Genomic DNA, 18111 nt, shown 5'->3' on the forward strand with positions numbered 1-18111 from the left:
ATTTGGCCGAAGCCGCTTTCCTTGTTGCCAGTTCGAGGTTGCCATTGGCTTGTGGTATACCGAGGTACTTGTAGCTGTCCTCAATGTCTGTTATTGTTCCTTCAGGGAGTGAGACCCCTTCAGTGCGGACTACCTTTCCTCTCTTAGTCACCATCCGACTACATTTCTCAAGCCCGAATGACATCCCAATGTCGCTGCTGGAGATCCTGGTTGTGTGGATCAGGGAGTCTATGTCCCTTTCGCTCTTAGCATACAGCTTTATGTCATCCATGTAGAGGAGGTGACTGATCGTAGCTCCATTTCTGAGGCGGAATCCAGAGCCTGTCTTGGTGATTACTTGTCTTAGGGGGTTCAGTCCGATGCAGAACAGCAGTGGAGAGAGTGCATCACCTTGGTATATGCCACATTTGATGGACACTTGGGTAAGTGGCTTGCCATTGGCTTCAAGTGTGGTTTTCCACATCCTCATCGAGTTCGCAATGAAGGCTCTTAGGGTCCTGTTTACCTTATACAACTCCAAGCATTCAGTGATCCATGTATGTGGCATCGAGTTATAGGCTTTCTTGTAATCAATCCAGGCTGTGCACAGATTGGTATGTCGGGACCTGCAGTCTTGTGCGACTGTTCTGTCAACCAGGAGCTGATGTTTGGCTCCTCTGGTATCTCTACCAATGCCCTTCTGTGCATATATATGGCTCTCACTGAAATACATTTCCAAATATTTTGCTTTCATGGCTCTCTTAGTCAAAAAGGTTCCCGACCCCTGCTTTAGGAGAACGCCCGACCGTCAGTTTGTGCCCTCACACTCAATTGCTCTTGGATCATGCAGTAGGTCAACGATTCAAAACACCATCAAGCCCACCTCTGAATGGCTCAAAAAAAAAAAAAAAAAAAATTAAGGTTTTGGAGTGACCTAGTTAAAGTCTGGATATGAATCCAATTGAGATGTTGTAGTGTGACCTGAAAAGGCAATTAATCCACGAAAACCCTCCAATATGGTGACGTTTAAGCAATTCTGCGAAGAAAAGTGGGCCAACATTTTTCCACAGCAATGTGAAAGACTCATCACCAATGATCACAAACGCTTGATTTCAGTTATTGCTGCCCAAGGTAGCACAACCCATTATTAGTTTCAGGGTAAAATTACTTTTTCACGTAGGTTTTGATTTTTTTTTTTTTTTTGCCTGAATAAATTAAATTGGCATTTCGAACCGCATTTTGTATTTCATTGGGCTGTCTCTGTGTGATATTAAAATTGGTTTGATGAACTGAAACCTTTGTGTGTGATAAAGAAGCAAAGAAAACAGAAATCAAGAAGGGAGCAAATACTTTTTCATGGTGCTGCATAAGGCACATTAACTTAAAACAGGCACAAATGACAATATGGGCAATGCCACAGCTAATGCTAACATTAGCGCACATCTATCGGTAGGAGCAGCAGGATTTAAATTTAACATTACACATTACACACAAAGAACACAGAAATCAGGAAGGGGGCAAATACTTTTTCATGGTACTGTACACTTACTGGCCTGTAACAGACATTGGACACAATTTTTTTTTTGCTCCAGAAGTCAAAGAATGTCTTTCAGGTAAAATGCAAACCCAATGCTAATAAAACACCAACACATTTAAAAAGCTGTGAAGAAGTTTTGCATATTCGTCAGTCAAGAATTCAGATTCGGCCGAGGTATACAACAGCACACAGACCATTGACAGATTGGACCAAACAGTAGAAGTCAAGAACAGGATGTTGTGGTTTATATGTGGAGCTCACTAAAACTTGCTAAGAGCCTTGACATTTTTTTAGGTTGTTTGTTTCTGACTTGGCAAGGTCTCAAGGAATATTTTTTTTCACTTTTATTTTACTTGACAAAAATGAGTTAACTGCTGGTCCCTGGTAAGGGACAGTTTCACATTTTTGTTTGGAAATGAACAATGTGGGCTTTCGCAACTGAGCACTTAAAAAAAAAAAATCAGATACAAAAAATATAAATGCCAAAACCGAAAAACCAAAAGGAAAAACAAAAATCACAACTGGAGGCGCCATTGAGGGACTTCCTCGCGTGATTCTGTGCAGACAGCACTTTGTGAGATTCTCAAATATATGACCGCCGGATGAGTCCAAACTAAAAGTCACCATCTAATAAAAAACATTTATAAGCAAAGTAAGTCAACATCAAACCTGCAATAAAGAAGAAATCCTTTACATGTGATTAGTCAATGTCACACTGAGAAAAAAAGCAGTAATCCTAGCCACAACAAAACAGCTACACAAACGCACAAGCAAACAAAACAGTCAATTTCAATTTCAAACAAAAATTAATATATAAGAAAGTAAAGTGATGACTAAGAATATATATATATACTGTATATGTGTGTGTATTATGAGTTTGAACGTGTCTGCAATTGTATTTACCTGTTTGATGGCAATAACGTGCCTCATTTTCTCTTCCAAGGTGTGCAATTCACTTTCCACTCCTTCCACCTGGAGGACCACCATGACTATCTTCTGATAACAGAAAATGGTAGCTTTGTTCAGCCACTGGCTCGACTCACTGGCTCCGATAGGCCGGCTCCAGTTAACGCGGGCCTGTATGGCAACTTCAAAGCACAGCTTCGCTTCATTTCGGACTTCTCCATATCTCTTCAGGGATTCAACATCTCCTTCTCAGGTATGGGAGCGGATGAGGATTCTGTTTGCAGAAGGCAGAGGGACGGGTCATTGGTTGGAATTTAGAAAGAAGAACTTGAGTGACGTTTCAAAACAGGAAGGCAAAGGATTGGAGTGCAGATTGTTACAATTTGTTGGATAGAGTAAGTTAATGCTAAATGGTGGTTATATGAAAAGCATTGGCTGGTTGAATAATAAATGCTAAGCCTCTCTACATCATGTCTAAAGTAACTTGAGGACTCATCAGAGAGAAAGGGAGCAGGCTTAAAGTGTCGATCAAAGTGATATAATTAAGAGACGACAAGGTCAAGCAGGTAGAGACTGTCTGGCGGTGATGGGAATGATCATCAAAGCATGCCATGTGGGTCACTGTCTTGATGACTGAGGAGCTTGGTGGAGGGTGTGGTTGGGGTAAGAATAATACCCCCTTGTGTCCCACGCCCCTGCAAATACCAAGGAGTGGGGAACAACAAAAAGGTGGACATGCATGAGTAAAATAGAGAGGGAGGAGAGTAGGCAGATGGTCATGTTGAGTGAGAAGAAATGGTAAAGAGAACGGAAAGAAGAAAAAAACCTACTGTATATTGTAAAGTAGAAGGGCAAAAGAGAGGGTCTGCATGCCGGGCATTCTGGCTAAATGTTTTCCTGCTGTTCACTGAAGCGAAGAATAACTTATGCGGTTATGAATATTCATGAAATGTAGTTTATGAGAAAGACTCTGTGTGTGTGTGTGTGTGTGTGTGTGTGTGTGTGTGTGTGTGTGTGTGTGTGTGTGTGTGTGTGTGTTCTTTTTGCCTGTGTACAATGCTATTACTTGTCCTTACATGCTCTGTAAATAGCATTGGATTTCATTTTTAACCTTTCATGACCTTTGAAAATGTGCCATGTTGTCAAGGTAACATCCCACGAGTGTAAAATTTTATTTTAACGTGTTCAAAATTATAAGCCTGTATCATTTAGATTCTATATAGAATATGAGGAACGTTGCACCAGTGTCAAAACAAATAGCAGATATGCAAATGGTATATACCATCATGTTGACTGTGGAGTGTTTTTTTTTTCTTTTTCGTTTTTCAAACACACTCCAACTGCTAAAACACAAAGGATGGAATTACAATTGCTTGGTGTTCTCGAAGAGGAACAAACATTGATGAATCCGATCTTAAGCGCTAAGTTTCCAAGTGGTTGTTGGTGAAACACAGTGAATGATAAAACAATAACTTTTAATTTGTTGCAAATTCATTTGAAATGTCATGACTTTCAGAGTATGTCCTTGAGCCCTGTCAAGACCCCGGAACACCCCACTTTGGCTGGCATACAGGCTCGAGGTTTGGCATTGGTGACACCCTTATGTTCCATTGCAACACTGGCTATCGGCTGCAGGGGGCAAAGGAGATTACATGCCTGGGAGGTGGCCGCCGTATGTGGAGTGCCCCTCTGCCAAGGTGTGTGGGTACGTTGCATTTCTTGTTTCCTCTCCTGTTGGCCCCATTGCTGTGCCTCCATGCTTTGCCCGTATTAGCTTGTTATGAATTTGACAGAAATATTCTTCCATACTTGATAGACTTGGAGATACTGTTTTGGTGAATCAATGAAATAGAATCAAGCAAAATACATGAGGCCATAAAGACCCCCCCTCCAAACCCCCATTCGGCTCTCAGTAATAGCTGACTCTTGAGATAGTGTGCATTTCAGAGCAAAGGCACTTTGTCATTTGCTGTCTCATCACACCCTGAATTATTTTGCGTGAAGTGCGATTGCAAAGGCTGATTCCTGGCTCACCAGTTAAGTGCTGAGAGTGCAATTAACTTATACATTTTACATGTCTGTGCTGTAAACAATAGCAGAAATATCAGTGGAAGGCTTCTTCTGAAACTTCCTTGTTTAATTGGCTTCACATTTTGAAATATTCATGTTGTATTGATAATTTGCTGCTTGGTATAAAAACAGCAAAAGAGGAAAATCTTGATGCACGTTATATTGTATAACTTCCCTTCCCATTTAAAAGTCTTCAATCAGAATGGGTGAGTATGCAGATTATTGATTCACTTATTTGCATCAAACTAATTCAGCCTAATGTAAAAAGTAAGATGTTCTTCCATCAGTTTAATAAAATGAAGAACATTTTTCACTGCCAATGCCCAACTATGATTCATTTTGTGTTACTAAATCAAAAACAAGGATAAACACACTTCACTAAACACGAGTCACCAAAACTGTTTGTTGCAAATAGAAAAAAAAGAGTAAAAGTGTTACGCAACAACGCAAATGAAGCCCATCTTGCAATCAAATTTCCACAGCATTATGACGATAATCAAAACAGATCCAGTACAGTTATTTTATAGCTCTGTTCTTAAAAAGATAGTAATTGTAAGTTTTGATGTGAAGTGTTCTCGTAGTGCAACTGCACTGCAACATACTGAGATATGTTTTGAAAACAGTATTTTGGTTCCGCCATTGTTGCGAGCGATACCATAACCACTGTAGAATGCGTTGTCCCATCGAACATCTAGAACTTGGTGACCACTAGAACGCTTGCTACCTACAAAAAATACAGTTATTGTAGTAGTACACACATATGCAGGACAAAGGTGCTTCAAATTTGAACAAAAATACATTTAGTGAAGTGAAAAATGAGAAAAAATGTTTAAGGTCAAACAACTGATCTATAAAGACTTGAAAGAGGTCAGCTTTAACAACAGAAATCAAAAAAGGACTGACCTCCAGACAAAGAATCAAGGCTGCTTGCTTATCCACCTTATCCCTGCACCCCATGAGCCTTTGTGTGAAATAGGTGCGCGACTTCTGGTATAGCGAACTGGGATTTTGACATGGAAACTATTAGTGCGAGTTCACATTCTATGACAGTTGCAGACTAAAGCAGTGTGGGAATGCCAGTTGTTGCAGCTTTGAAGAGCAAACATTTTCATCCCGCTTCTTGCAAATATAGTTGGGTGGGCAGATGCTGGGAAAGAAAAGAGGCCATTGACAAGGTACAGTCACGACTACGTTCTGAACTATGTCGCTTCAGACGTGAGGCAATGAGCAATCTCAAAATCTATGAGGCGTATCAGGATCCATCCAGTAATAAGGTTGGTTGCTTTTTTATGGACAGAGTGTTATTTAGTTTCAAGAAGACGTAGGAGCCAGCCAAACCTTCTTCTTCCGACTGTGACACTTAATGAAAACAAGCTTCAGATCGCTTGATGTCATAAAACTGCATTGGATCGTCAGCCAAATGTGAGCATTTTTTGGTGATATCAACTTCAACCGCTGCAAATATTAGAACAATCGGCCAAATATTTGGGATTTTATAAGCATGACATTGTGTTCTCCAATGGCGCCCACGGCAGCTTAACTTTACAAAATATTGTGGCAATCCTTGTAATGATTTCACAGATTGACAAATACTAATATGTAGTGGCTTCCACACACATAAAAACAATACCTGATGTTCCTGTTGCACTTCATGCCACCTGGTGAATCTTATTCAGCGGCTCATCGCAATGCAAGCCGCAGGCATATTAGCACAAAGTTAAATGCGCGTGTTGCAGTGCTGTGCCCTTTCACAAAATGAAAAGGAGCACAGGTGCAACGTTGAGGTGGTGGTCTTTTCAAACGAAGACTCTCAGACAATCTTTTTCTGTGATCCTCATCCCCGGGAAGGCGCTGGAAAAATTGCGTTCATCACCGCATTTTCTCATCGTCGTCTGGGGAGCCAGTTCAAAACATTGCTCCTGTGGTCACAGATTAAACTTCTTCTACTTGTTTGTACAACCGCCAACAGTGCAGCAACTTTTCAAGCCAGGCAAGACATTTTTCAATGCAATGGTATCTTATGATCGCTTAGAAAAGGGGGTGAAAAAAAAATCTGTGAAATGAAAGTCGCTGTAAGCAAATTCTCACTACAAGCGTCTTACTTGTCGTCGCTCACAAAGTCGTTTCGCCATGAGAGCCCTCAGGAATGAGGTGGATGCAACGGTGAACTAACCTACATGAACACAAGAGGGCGATATGACAACAAATACAACAAAATCACAAAGCATACAAAGCGAAATAAATATAACAGCACCAAATGATAAGTGGATGCTAAGGTGCATTCAAACTAGATTAACAGAAACAAAACACCATTAAATTAGGTGCCAGGCGGTGGTGGTAGAGGTTTCCACCAGAGTTATGTTGCCATAATATCTTTCGATTTTTGATTTAATCATGTGTTTGTTTGTTTGTTTTCAGCGGAATGTGGATCAACAGTCTCCAAAAATGAGGGTGTTCTTTTGTCCCCAAACTACCCATTTCCATATGACAACAGTCACGAATGTGTCTACAGTATTCATGTTCAAAGAGGGAAAGGCATCAACATTACCGCCAGCATGTTTCAACTTGCACAAGGTGACATCCTCAAGGTAAAGGCACAAGTCGCCGCTCTGTTTTGACAAACACACACACACACAAAAACTTAACCAGAGCAGTTTGTGTCATTTTTCAAAATGAATAGAAACTGGTTTGGGGCTGAAAAATGGGAAAAGGAATTGTGTGCAGAGAGAAAGATACTTTGCCTGAGAAGTCATAGCATGACAAGATGAGTCGAATAAATGATGCAAGTAACCCTTGATCTCAGCTGGAGCTCAGTCTTTGTAGTGCAGATGTATAATGGTGCGATCAATAGCACATGTCATCACACCGTCTTTGTCTCTCATCATGCATTTATGTCGATGACATTTCCTTCCTGTTCGTTTATGGTAATTTTATTTCAGATGGATACCCAACAGTAGCTCAAAGGAAGAACCCTATTTTTGTTTTCTCAAAGATTCCAGTCAGGAAACGCAATGGGAATACTTACATAAATAATACCTGTCAATAAAAAATAAAGTTCCTCAAATTGGGATTTGCAATTATAAAGAAGTTGCAATTGTCTCGCAGATAATTCACTGCTTGTAACCTCTAATTGAAATTGTGTGCTGCAACACTGTTTGACGTTATGCATTCTACCATCTGGATTGGAATTTAACCACCAATTATTTGCAGTTTAAAGTAAGAGGACTTTGGGTCTGAATTTTCACACTTCGGATAGGACATTGATTTGCTGTGCAATTGCAGAGTCTTTACAGTGCCAAGAGCTTCCACTAATTGTGTCCTCCGTTTCGGTTTCCTCTGACGAGGTGTATGATGGGAAAGATGGTGCGGCTCCACTCCTCAGCACATACACGGGCACATCCATGCAAGGTCTGTCAATGACCAGCACTTCCAATTATATGTGGCTGGAATTCTACTCTGACCAGGATGGCACAGCAGCAGGTTTTCACTTCAAATACCACAGTAAGTTACTGTCCATCTCCTTGGTTTTAGTTGCTGCACAAGCTTTGCCCATGGATTGAATGATGTACATTATACCTTCGTGAAGAACAAGCTGTTAATTTATCCCAACATTCATCGCTGTGTCTTGAACAGTCTAGCATTTTTGCACACAATGATGTATTCCAAAAGCCAAGTGTAATACTTTTTTTTTTCCTGCCATCCCTCCCGCATGCATTCTAAGTGTTTACTATCTAACCTTCCTTTGCTCTTTATTCACGCAATAAAACTCATTCCTGCCAAAAGGTACATCGTACGCCAGATGAATAATTGATGAAATTGACATTTTAGTTTGCAGGGGTGTTTTGAAGATACCATGCATGTATTCTCATTGTGGTGAGGTAAATATTGGGCTAATGCAAACTGCGGGCCGGTAATAGATGAGATTTATTCCTCTTGCTAATTAATTTGCTGACTGGGCAAAGGTGTTGTAATTGTTTCCAATGTATTGTCTCCACAAATAAATGGCACAGTATTATTTTGTGTTCCAACTTAAAGCTATTTTCCCGTTGAAAACCATTTTTGTCTGTCTTCACAGGAACAGGACATTGTAAATTATGTGATAATTTGACGAGAAATGGCACGACTGTACAAAATTAAGATCGGAACTCTGATTAGTTTTCATCATAACACTAATATGTTCTGTAAATTTAAGGATTAAGGTTTGATTTACTTTGTACTGTATTTTCGGGGTATGGCATCACAAGTTAGCTAACTGCATTGCTGTAATGGTATTAATTGGCCAGGCAATTATAACTTATAAGAGGTGGCCTGATTGATGAAATAACTATATATATATATATATATATATAGGGAGGAGAAGCGGCTCTACTCTGAGCCCCTCCCTATATATATATATATATACACACTGTACATATATATATATAAAATCCTATTCTCACCCCTCGGGTGGTGTCCGTCCCCCATTCAGCTCGGGTCCTCTACCAGAGGCCAGGAAGCTTTAGGGTTCTGCACAGTATCCTTGCTGTTCCCAGCACTGCACTTTTCTGGACTGAGATGTCCGATGTTGTTCCTGGGATCTGTTGCAACCACTCATCTAGTTTGGGGGTCACAGCCCCGAGTGCTCTGATCACCACAGGCATTATTGTCACCTTTACGTTCCAGGCGCTATATACCTGTATATAAATACAGTATATATATCCATCCATCCATTTTCCACCGCTTATCCGGGGTTGGGTCGCGGGGGCAGTAGCTTTAGGAGGGAAGCCCAGACTTCCCTCTCCCCAGCCACTTCTTTGAGCTCTTTCTGGTGGATCCCGAGGCGTTCCCATGCCAGCTGGGTCACATAGTCTCTCCAGCGTGTCCTGGGTCGTCCTCGGGGTCTCCTGCCAGTGGGACATGCCTGGAACACCTCACCAGGGAGGCGTCCAGGAGGCATCCTAATGAGATGCCCGAGCCACCTCATCTGGCTCCTCTCGATGTGGAGGAGAAGCGGCTCTACTCTGAGCCCCTCCCAGATGACCGAGCTTCTCACCATATCTCAAGGGAGAGACACCCTGCGGAGAAAACTCATTTCGGCCGCTTGTATCCGAGATCTCGTTCTTTCGGTCACGACCCAATGCTCGTGACCATAGATGAGGGTTGGGACGTAGATCGACCGGTAAATTGAGAGCTTCGCCCTTTGGCTCAGCTCCTTCTTTACCACGACAGACCGATACAACGTCTCCATCACAGCAGACGCTGCACCGATCCGCCTGTCGATCTCTCGCTCCCTCCTGCCCTCACTCGTGAACAAGACCCCAAGATGCTTAAACTCCTCCACTTGGGGCAAGATCTCCTCCCCGACCCGGAGAGGGCACTCCACCCTTTTCCGACTGAGGACCATGGTTTCAGATTTGGAGGTGCTGATCTTCATCCCAACCACTTCACACTCGGCTGTGAAATGCTCCAGTGAGAGTTGGAGAGCCCTGCTTTAAGGAGCCAACAGTACCACATCATCTGCAAAAAGCAGAGATGCAATACTGAGGCCACCAAAACGGACCCCCTCAACACTTCGGCTGCGCCTAGAAATTCTGTCCATAAAGGTGATGAACAGAATCGGCGACAAAGGGCAGCCTTGGCGGGGTCCAACCCTCACCGGAAAAGATTCCGACTTATTGCCGGCAATGTGAACGAAACTCTGACATCGGCAGTATAGGGACCGAACAGCCCATATCAGGGGGCTCAGTACCCCATACTCCCGAAACACCCCCCACAGAACTCCCCGAGGGACACGGTCAAATGCCTTCTCCAAGTCCACAAAACACATGTACACTGGTTGGGAAAGTTCCCACGTACCCTCGAGGACCCTGCTAAGGGTGTAGAGCTGGTCCACAGTTCCACGGCCAGGACGAAAACCACACTGCTCCTCCTCAATCTGAGGCTCGACTTCCTGACGGACCCTCCTCTCCAGCACCCCTGAATAGACCTGACCAGGGAGGCTGAGGAGTGTGATCCTTCTGTCGTTGGAACACACTCTCCGGTCCCCCTTTTTAAAAAGAGGAACCACCACCCCGGTCTGCCAATCCAGAGGCATTCTCCCCGATGACCACGCGATGCTGCAGAGGCGTGTCAACCAGGACAGCCCCACAGCATCCAGAGCCTTGAGGAACTCCAGGCGGATCTCATCCACCCCTGGGGCCTTGCCACCGAGGAGCTTTTTAACCACATCGGTGACTTCAACCACAGAGATAGGAGAGCCCACCTCAGGGTCCTCAGACTCTGCTTCCTCCGAGGAAGGCGTGTTGGTGGAGTTGAGGGGGTCTTCGAAGTACTCTGCCCACCGGTTCACAACGTCCCGAGTCGAAGTCAGCAGCGCTCCTTCCCCACTGTACACAGTGTTAGTGGTGCACTGCTTCCCCCTCCTGAGACGTCGAATGGTGGGCCAGAATTTCCTCGAAGCCATCCGGAAGTCGGCTTCCATGGCCTCACCGAACTCTTCCCACGCCCGGGTTTTTGCCTCGGCGACCACCGAAGCTGCGTTCCGCTTCGGCAGTCGATACCCGTGAGCTGCCTCTGGGGTCCCACAGGCCCGATAGGACTCATTCTTCAGCTTGACGGCATCCCTTACTGCTGGTGTCCACCAGCGAGTACGGGGGTTGCCGCGACGGCAGGCACCAACCACCTTACGGCCACAACTCAGATTGGCCACCTCAACAATAGAGGCGCGGAAAATGGTCCATTAAGACTCAATGTCCCCCGCCTCCCCCGGGACATGGGAAAAGCTCTGCCAGAGGTGGGAGTTTAAACTCTTTCTGACAGGGGATTCCGCCAGATGCTCCCAAAAAACTTCACAATACGTTTGGGTCTGCCAGGACGCACCGGCATCTTCCCCCACCATTGGAGCCTACTCACCACCAGGTGGTGATCAGTTGAAAGCTCCGCCCCACTCTTCACCCGAGTGTCAAAAACATGCGGCCGCAAATCCGATGATGCAACCACAAAGTCAATCATCGAACTGCGGCCAAGGGTGTCCTGGTGCCAAGTGCACAGATGGACACCCTTATGTTTGAACAAGGTGTTCGTTATGGACAATCCGTGATGAGCACAGAAGTCCAACAACAAAACACCACTCGAGTTCTGATCGGGGGGGGCGTTCCTCCCAATCAGACCCTTCCAGGTCTCACTGTCATTGCCCACGTGAGCATTGAAGTCCCCCAGCAGAACAAGTGAGTCCCCCGCCGGAATACTCTCCAGCACACCCTCCAAGGACTCCAAAAAGGGTGGGTACGCTGAGCTGCTGTTTGGTGCATATGCACAAACAACAGTCAGGACCCGGCCCCACACCCGAAGGCGGAGGGAGGCAACCCTCTCATCTACCGGTGTGAACCCCAATGTTCACATTGAGCCGGGGGGCAATGAGTATGCCCACACCTGCTCTGTGCCTCTCACCGTGAGCAACTCCAGAATGGAAGAGAGTCCAACCCCTCTCGAGAGAACTGGTACCAGAACCCAGGCTATGTGTGGAGGCAAGTCCGACTATATCCAGTCGGAATTTCTCTACCTCGCACACCAGCTCGGGTTCATTCCCTGCAAGAGAGGTGACATTCCACGTCCCAAGAGCTAGCTTCTGCAGCCGAGGATCGGACCGCCAGGGTCCCCGCCTTTGGCTGCTGCCCAGCTCACATTGCACCCGACCCCTTTGGCCCCTCCCATGGGTGGTGAGCCCATGAGAAGGGGGACCCACGTTGCCTCTTCGGGCTGAGCCCGGCCGGGCCCCATGGGTGTAGGCCCGGCCACCAGGCCCTCGCCAACGAGCCCCACCTCCAGGCCTGGCTCCAGAGGGGGCCCCGGTGACCCGCGTCCGGGCAAGGGAAACTGAGATCCTTTAATTTTACTCATCATAAGGGGTCTTGGAGCCGTGACCGCGGAGCCGGACCCGCGTGGGTTTTGGATCTGATAAATGCGCGCGTCCCCGGAGGTCGGCGCTCGTTTGCATGTATTAGCTCTAGAATTGCCACAGTTATCCAAGTAACCTGTGAGCGTTCAAAGGGACCATAACTGATTTAATGAGCCATTCGCAGTTTCACTGTAACGGGCCGTGTGTACTTAGACTTGCATGGCCACCAGGCCCTCGCCAACGAGCCCCACCTCCAGGCCTGGCTCCAGAGGGGGCCCCGGTGACCCGCGTCCGGGCAAGGGAAACTGAGATGCATTCATTTTACTCATCATAAGGGGTCTTTGAGCCATGCTTTGTCTGGTCCCTCACCTCGAAACTGTTTGCCATGGGTGACCCTAACAGGGGCATAAAGCACCAGACAACTTATCTCCTAGGATCATTGATACACGCAAACCCCTCCACCACGGGAAGGTGACGGCTCACGGAGGGGTATTTATATAAAAATAAAAAAAAATCCTCATCTCACCCCTCGGGTGGTGTCCGTCCCTCATTCAGCTCGGGTCCTCTACCAGAGGCCAGGAAACTTGAGGGTTCTGCGCAGTATCCTTGCTGTTCCCAGCACTGCACATTTCTGGACTGAGATGTCCGATGTTGTTCCCTGGATCTGTTGCAACCACTCATCTAGTTTGGGGGTCACTGCCCCGAGTGCTCTGACCACCACAGGCACAACTGTCACCTTTACCTTCCAGGCTCTCTCCAGCTCCTCTCTGAGCCCTTGGTATTTTTCGAGTTTCTCGTGTTCCTTCTTTCTGATGTTTCCATCACTTGGGACCGCTCCATCCACGACAACGGCTTTCCTCTGTCCTTTATCTATGATCACGATATCTGGTTGGTTCGCCATGACCATCTTGTCAGTCTGGATCTGGAAGTCCCACAGGATCTTCACTCTGTCATTCTCCACCACCTTCGGAGGTGTTTCCCATTTTGACCTTGGGGTTTCCAGTCCATACACAGATGTTTCGGTAGACTATGCCAGCCACCTGGTTATGACGTTCCATGTAGGCTTTCTGTTGGATTAACCTGGCACTTTAAGAGGGGCGGGGCTGCCACTGACAGGTGACCGTTCGCGCTACGTATAAAAAGCAGCATCGCAGTATGTTACGTTAGTGAATACACTCGCTTCGTCGTCGGCATGGCCCAATAGTAAGCTAAGCGTGTGCTTTTCTTTACCAGATATCTAAAGTTAGCTTTAGATTCGATGATGATCGGTTGCTTTATTTGTCTGCTTTGCATTGTGTCCGTTGTGCTTTATGTTTGCAATCACAGTCAGTTACCGTTCGCAATCGGCAATTTAGACAGCGTGGGCTAAAGTGTTGCTAGAACAGTGGTGTCTTTATTTAACTCATTTTGCATAGTTGTCATGTTTGTCCAGCTGCAATTTGATGTTTGAACGAAGTACATTGCGTTGCAGCTGGGCTTAATCATGCCGGCGCTCCACTTCCGGGTTGGACCTTTTGGGACTTGTAGTTCTTTTGTTCGAGTCGACTTGATATGTTTATGATGTATGGTTTCTTAGGTTTAAAATAATGACGATAATAATACATAGTGAAATCATAGTTGATTAAAGTATTTATTAAATTTATTGTTAAAATAAAAGTATTAATTAATGTCAATTCTATACATATTTACATCGTGATGCAGAAAGATAGATATATTCATTTTTTACTGCATTTATGTGTGCTTTAGGTTATTACCTGCTACTGCTTCTGATACTGCTACTGCAACTACTTCTGTTTCATCTACGACTACTTCTGCTGCAAAGTGTTCCAATAAATGTATCAAAAAAGTACAGAAAGAGTGATCCTTCCATGCTGGCCGACGATCCCTACTCAGAGGGCCGTGAAAATTAACTGAACACTTTCCCTGCCAGCATCTTACACCCTGCAGTTATGTGTTGGATCGTCTCATCCTCTGTTCCCCATTGTCTGAGACATTCTCTGAGTACGTCATCCGTTGGAGCCTTCTCCTTGATGTATTCATGGAGCTTGGATGTTTCATCCTGGACAGTGGCTCTTACACTCACTAGTCCCCGGCCTCCTTCCTTTCGGCTTGCGTACAGTCTCAGGGTGCTGGATTTGGGATGGAACCCTCCATGCATGGTTAGGCGCTTTCGGGTCTTAACGTCCATGGTCTGAATCTCTTCCTTTGGCCACCATATTATTCCTGCAGGGTATCTGATCACTGGCAGGGCATAGCTGTTTATTGCCCGGGTCTTATTCTTGCCATTGAGCTGGCTTCTTAGGACTTGCCTCACTCGCTGGAGGTATTTGGCCGTAGCCGCTTTCCTTGTTGCCAGTTCGAGGTTGCCATTGGCTTGTGGTATACCGAGGTACATGTAGCTGTCCTCAATGTCTGCTATTGTTCCTTCAGGGAGTGAGACCCCTTCAGTGCAGACTACCTTTCCCCTCTTTGTCACCATCCGACTACATTTCTCAAGCCCGAATGACATCCCGATGTTGCTGCTGTAGATCCTGGTTGTGTGGATCAGGGAGTCTATGTCCCTTTCGCTCTTAGCATACAGCTTTATGTCATCCATGTAGAGGAGGTGACTGATCGTAGCTCCATTTCTGAGGCGGTATCCAGAGCCTGTCTTGGTGATTACTTGTCTTAGGGGGTTCAGTCCGATGCAGAACAGCAGTGGGGAGAGTGCATCGCCTTGGTATATGCCACATTTGATGGACACTTGGGTAAGTGGCTTGCCATTGGCTTCAAGTGTGGTTTTCCACATCCTCATCGAGTTCGCAACGAAGGCTCTTAGGGTCCTGTTTACCTTATACAACTCCAAGCATTCAGTGATCCATGTATGTGGCATCGAGTCATAGGCTTTCTTGTAATCAATCCAGGCTGTGCACAGGTTGGTATGTCGGGACCTGCAGTCTTGTGCGACTGTTCTGTCAACCAGGAGCTGATGTTTGGCTCCTCTGGTATCTCTACCAATGCCCTTCTGTGCTTCGCTCATGTATTGATCCATGTGTCCACTTATCTTAGCCGCAATGATGCCTGACATGAGCTTCCATGTTGTGGAGAGACAGGTTATTGGCCGATAGTTGGATGGGACTGCACCTTTTGAGGGATCCTTCAGGATCAGGATCGTTCGGTTAGCCATCCTGGGTGAGTCCCATCCCTCAGCAGCTGGTTCATTTGTGCTGCTAGGCGCTCATAGAGTGCTGTGAGTTTCTTTAGCCAGTAGGTGTGGACCATGTCCGGGCCTGGTGCTGTCCAGTTCTTCATATCTGAGACTCTTTCCTGTATGTCTGCCACTGTTATGGTAACTGGGTTCTGTTCAGGGAGGTCGCTGTGCTCCTCTCTCAGCGTCACCAGCCATTGTGCACTGCTGTTATGTGCAACCTCCTTCTCCCATACGCATTTCCAGTACCTTTCAGTTTCCAGTCTTGGTGGGTCCGCTCTGTTGTTAGGACCCTGCCACTGAGCGTACACTTTCGCAGGTTGTGTTGCGAACAGCCTGTTTATTCGTCTGGCCTCATTCTCTTTCGTGTACCGCTTTAGGCGGCTGGACAAGGCTTGGAGCCTTTGTTTGGCAGTTTCGAGTGCTTCAGGTATGGTCATCTGGATGTACCTCTCGGGTATCGGCCTTTTCATCACACCTCTCTGGGCCTCCGTCAATTGACTCACATCTTTCCGAGCCACCTTGATCTTAGCCTCCAACCGTCTTTTCCATGGTGGGTAACTTATCCCACTGATTATACAAAGGCACACAACTTGAACAAGTAATTGGTATTGAAAAATATAGTAATGCACTTTTAAGATGAAACAAGATTCATAAAGAAAGGATTTTTTAAACCATTTACACGTGCATATAAAATCTAAATGTAATCTCTGCCTACACCTTCCAAACAAGATTGCTATTAAATGTGTAAAGAAGTAATAAAGTATTCACATGTCCTTGATAGCGTCTAATTAACCCTAACCCTAACCCTACCCCCCTAACCCTAACCCATTGAAAGGCGCTTATAAATAAAATGTATTATTATTATTATTATAATGTGTTGGGTCTGTCTCAGTGACAGACAGAGGCTGCTGTTGTCTTCATCTCTGATCAAAACAATGTTGTCTTTTACTCTGATTAAAACAGTGTGTCCCCCTAGCGGATACTCCAAGCATTGCAGCTTATTAAAAATATTCATCCACGTCTTTTCAGCATTTTTTCAATTAAATTCGGTTCCGGTATGTATATATACTGTGTATGTATATATATATACTGTGTATATATATAAGATAATATATGAGCAGATCTGAAGAAGTATTTTCCAAATCAAGATGTTTCTTGCCGACATCACCTTAAAATGGTCCTGCTTCTGGTCCGCTTTAGAAATGCTTCAGGGAAGATTGGTGCATGTCCTGAAGTGCAGTTCCCACTGAAGTGTCTTTTCTTATTTGTTTTTGTGAGAGCACATGGGCTCACTCAAGATTTCTGCCTCTTTGGGCTTCATTTCAAGATCGATGGTGGGGCAAAAACTTAATGTATGTGTTGAATGTGTTGTGATTATCGGAGCAGACAATGCACAACGTGGCCAAACTCTGAAATGCCTGATTTAAAAAAAAAAATCTTTTCGTGTCTGTTCTTGTTTCGTCTCTCACAGTGAAAAACAAATAAAGCAAAAGGAAAATCATTGTGTGCACCAGACCTCACAATTTCTCTCGATAGTCGATAATGGAACAAAGACACTCATTGTTATATAGTGGGGAAGAGGGGTGAATTGTGCTGAAAGCCCAGACGTGTCCGTCGTCTGTGTTTTAGCCAGGCCCAAGACATTCGGAAAACTGAAATGGTAAAAACGCTCTTCCACAACTGTGTACATCATAGTTATCAGTCTTTGTACATTTTCAGTAATTACCTTCAAACATGTATAATGTATTTAGAAACATATCTCTGGATTCACTTTGCATGATCTTTAAGCATTGTGTGCAGTACTGCAGATCGAAAAGGTTCCAAGTGTAATTTCTAAGCATTGTCTGAAATACTGTATTTCGAAAAGGTTCCAAGACAGATTTTTCTGCAGGAGTGAAACCTTAAATAGCAGCATAAAAAAAAATAAAAAAATCAACCGTTGGCTTTCTCAAGCACAGTCTTTTCAAGTACAATGAATGGCCATTTTGAGGAGTGTATTGACTGGTGTATGAAAAAAACGTTTTAATGTGGCAAGTTTAAATCATCCTCTGGAATATGAAATCTCGGTTCGTTTTTTTTTTTTTTTTTTTTTTTTTTTTTACTCTTTAACCAAAGGTGTCGATGTAATTTTTTAAATGTGAGCCTTAACTCCTGATTTATACTCGGAATGACACTTGTAATACCACCATAACACCTGGCATGGTCAAAGACCTCACGGTAAGGGAAGACTGTAAATAAGCACATCTAAGTTTAACTGAGGCCACTGTTGCTGCATGGCAGAACACTTAACTTTAGTACCTGAAGATAGGCAATGCATGCTCAAGTTCACGACATTGTTTGGGCAACTCTGGCAGCACGTCAAACAAGTGCACTGTGAATCAGCCGGTGTTAAAAACTTAGAAGTTTAAATACAGTCTCTACCTTTATATTTTTTATCTTTACCATACAGTATTTATAATTTCTTGCAGCCAGTCAGTATTGTAAATGAGAAGTTTTATTTCACGTGAATTATACAAGGATGCAAGTTAAATGATTTTGACGGAGCTTGTGATG

The 18111-nt window shown here is 44.7% G+C and overlaps 1 protein-coding gene across 1 annotated transcript in view; it reads left to right on the plus strand.

Annotated features, from left to right (window-relative positions):
* The window catches only part of LOC147203323 (CUB and sushi domain-containing protein 3-like), a 299067-nt gene that overhangs the window by 25768 nt on the left and 255188 nt on the right, over positions 1-18111 (plus strand). Inside the window, exons 14-17 of the mRNA XM_086114399.1 lie at positions 2460-2675; positions 3939-4127; positions 6911-7080; positions 7837-7993. Coding sequence (XP_085970525.1) covers positions 2460-2675; positions 3939-4127; positions 6911-7080; positions 7837-7993 — 732 coding nt within the window. The remainder of the gene's footprint in view (positions 1-2459; positions 2676-3938; positions 4128-6910; positions 7081-7836; positions 7994-18111) is intronic.

Source organism: Hippocampus guttulatus, chromosome 6 (assembly GCF_054856545.1).
Source record: "Hippocampus guttulatus isolate MCC_2025c chromosome 6, RoL_Hgut_1.0, whole genome shotgun sequence".
NCBI lineage: Eukaryota > Metazoa > Chordata > Actinopteri > Syngnathiformes > Syngnathidae > Hippocampus > Hippocampus guttulatus.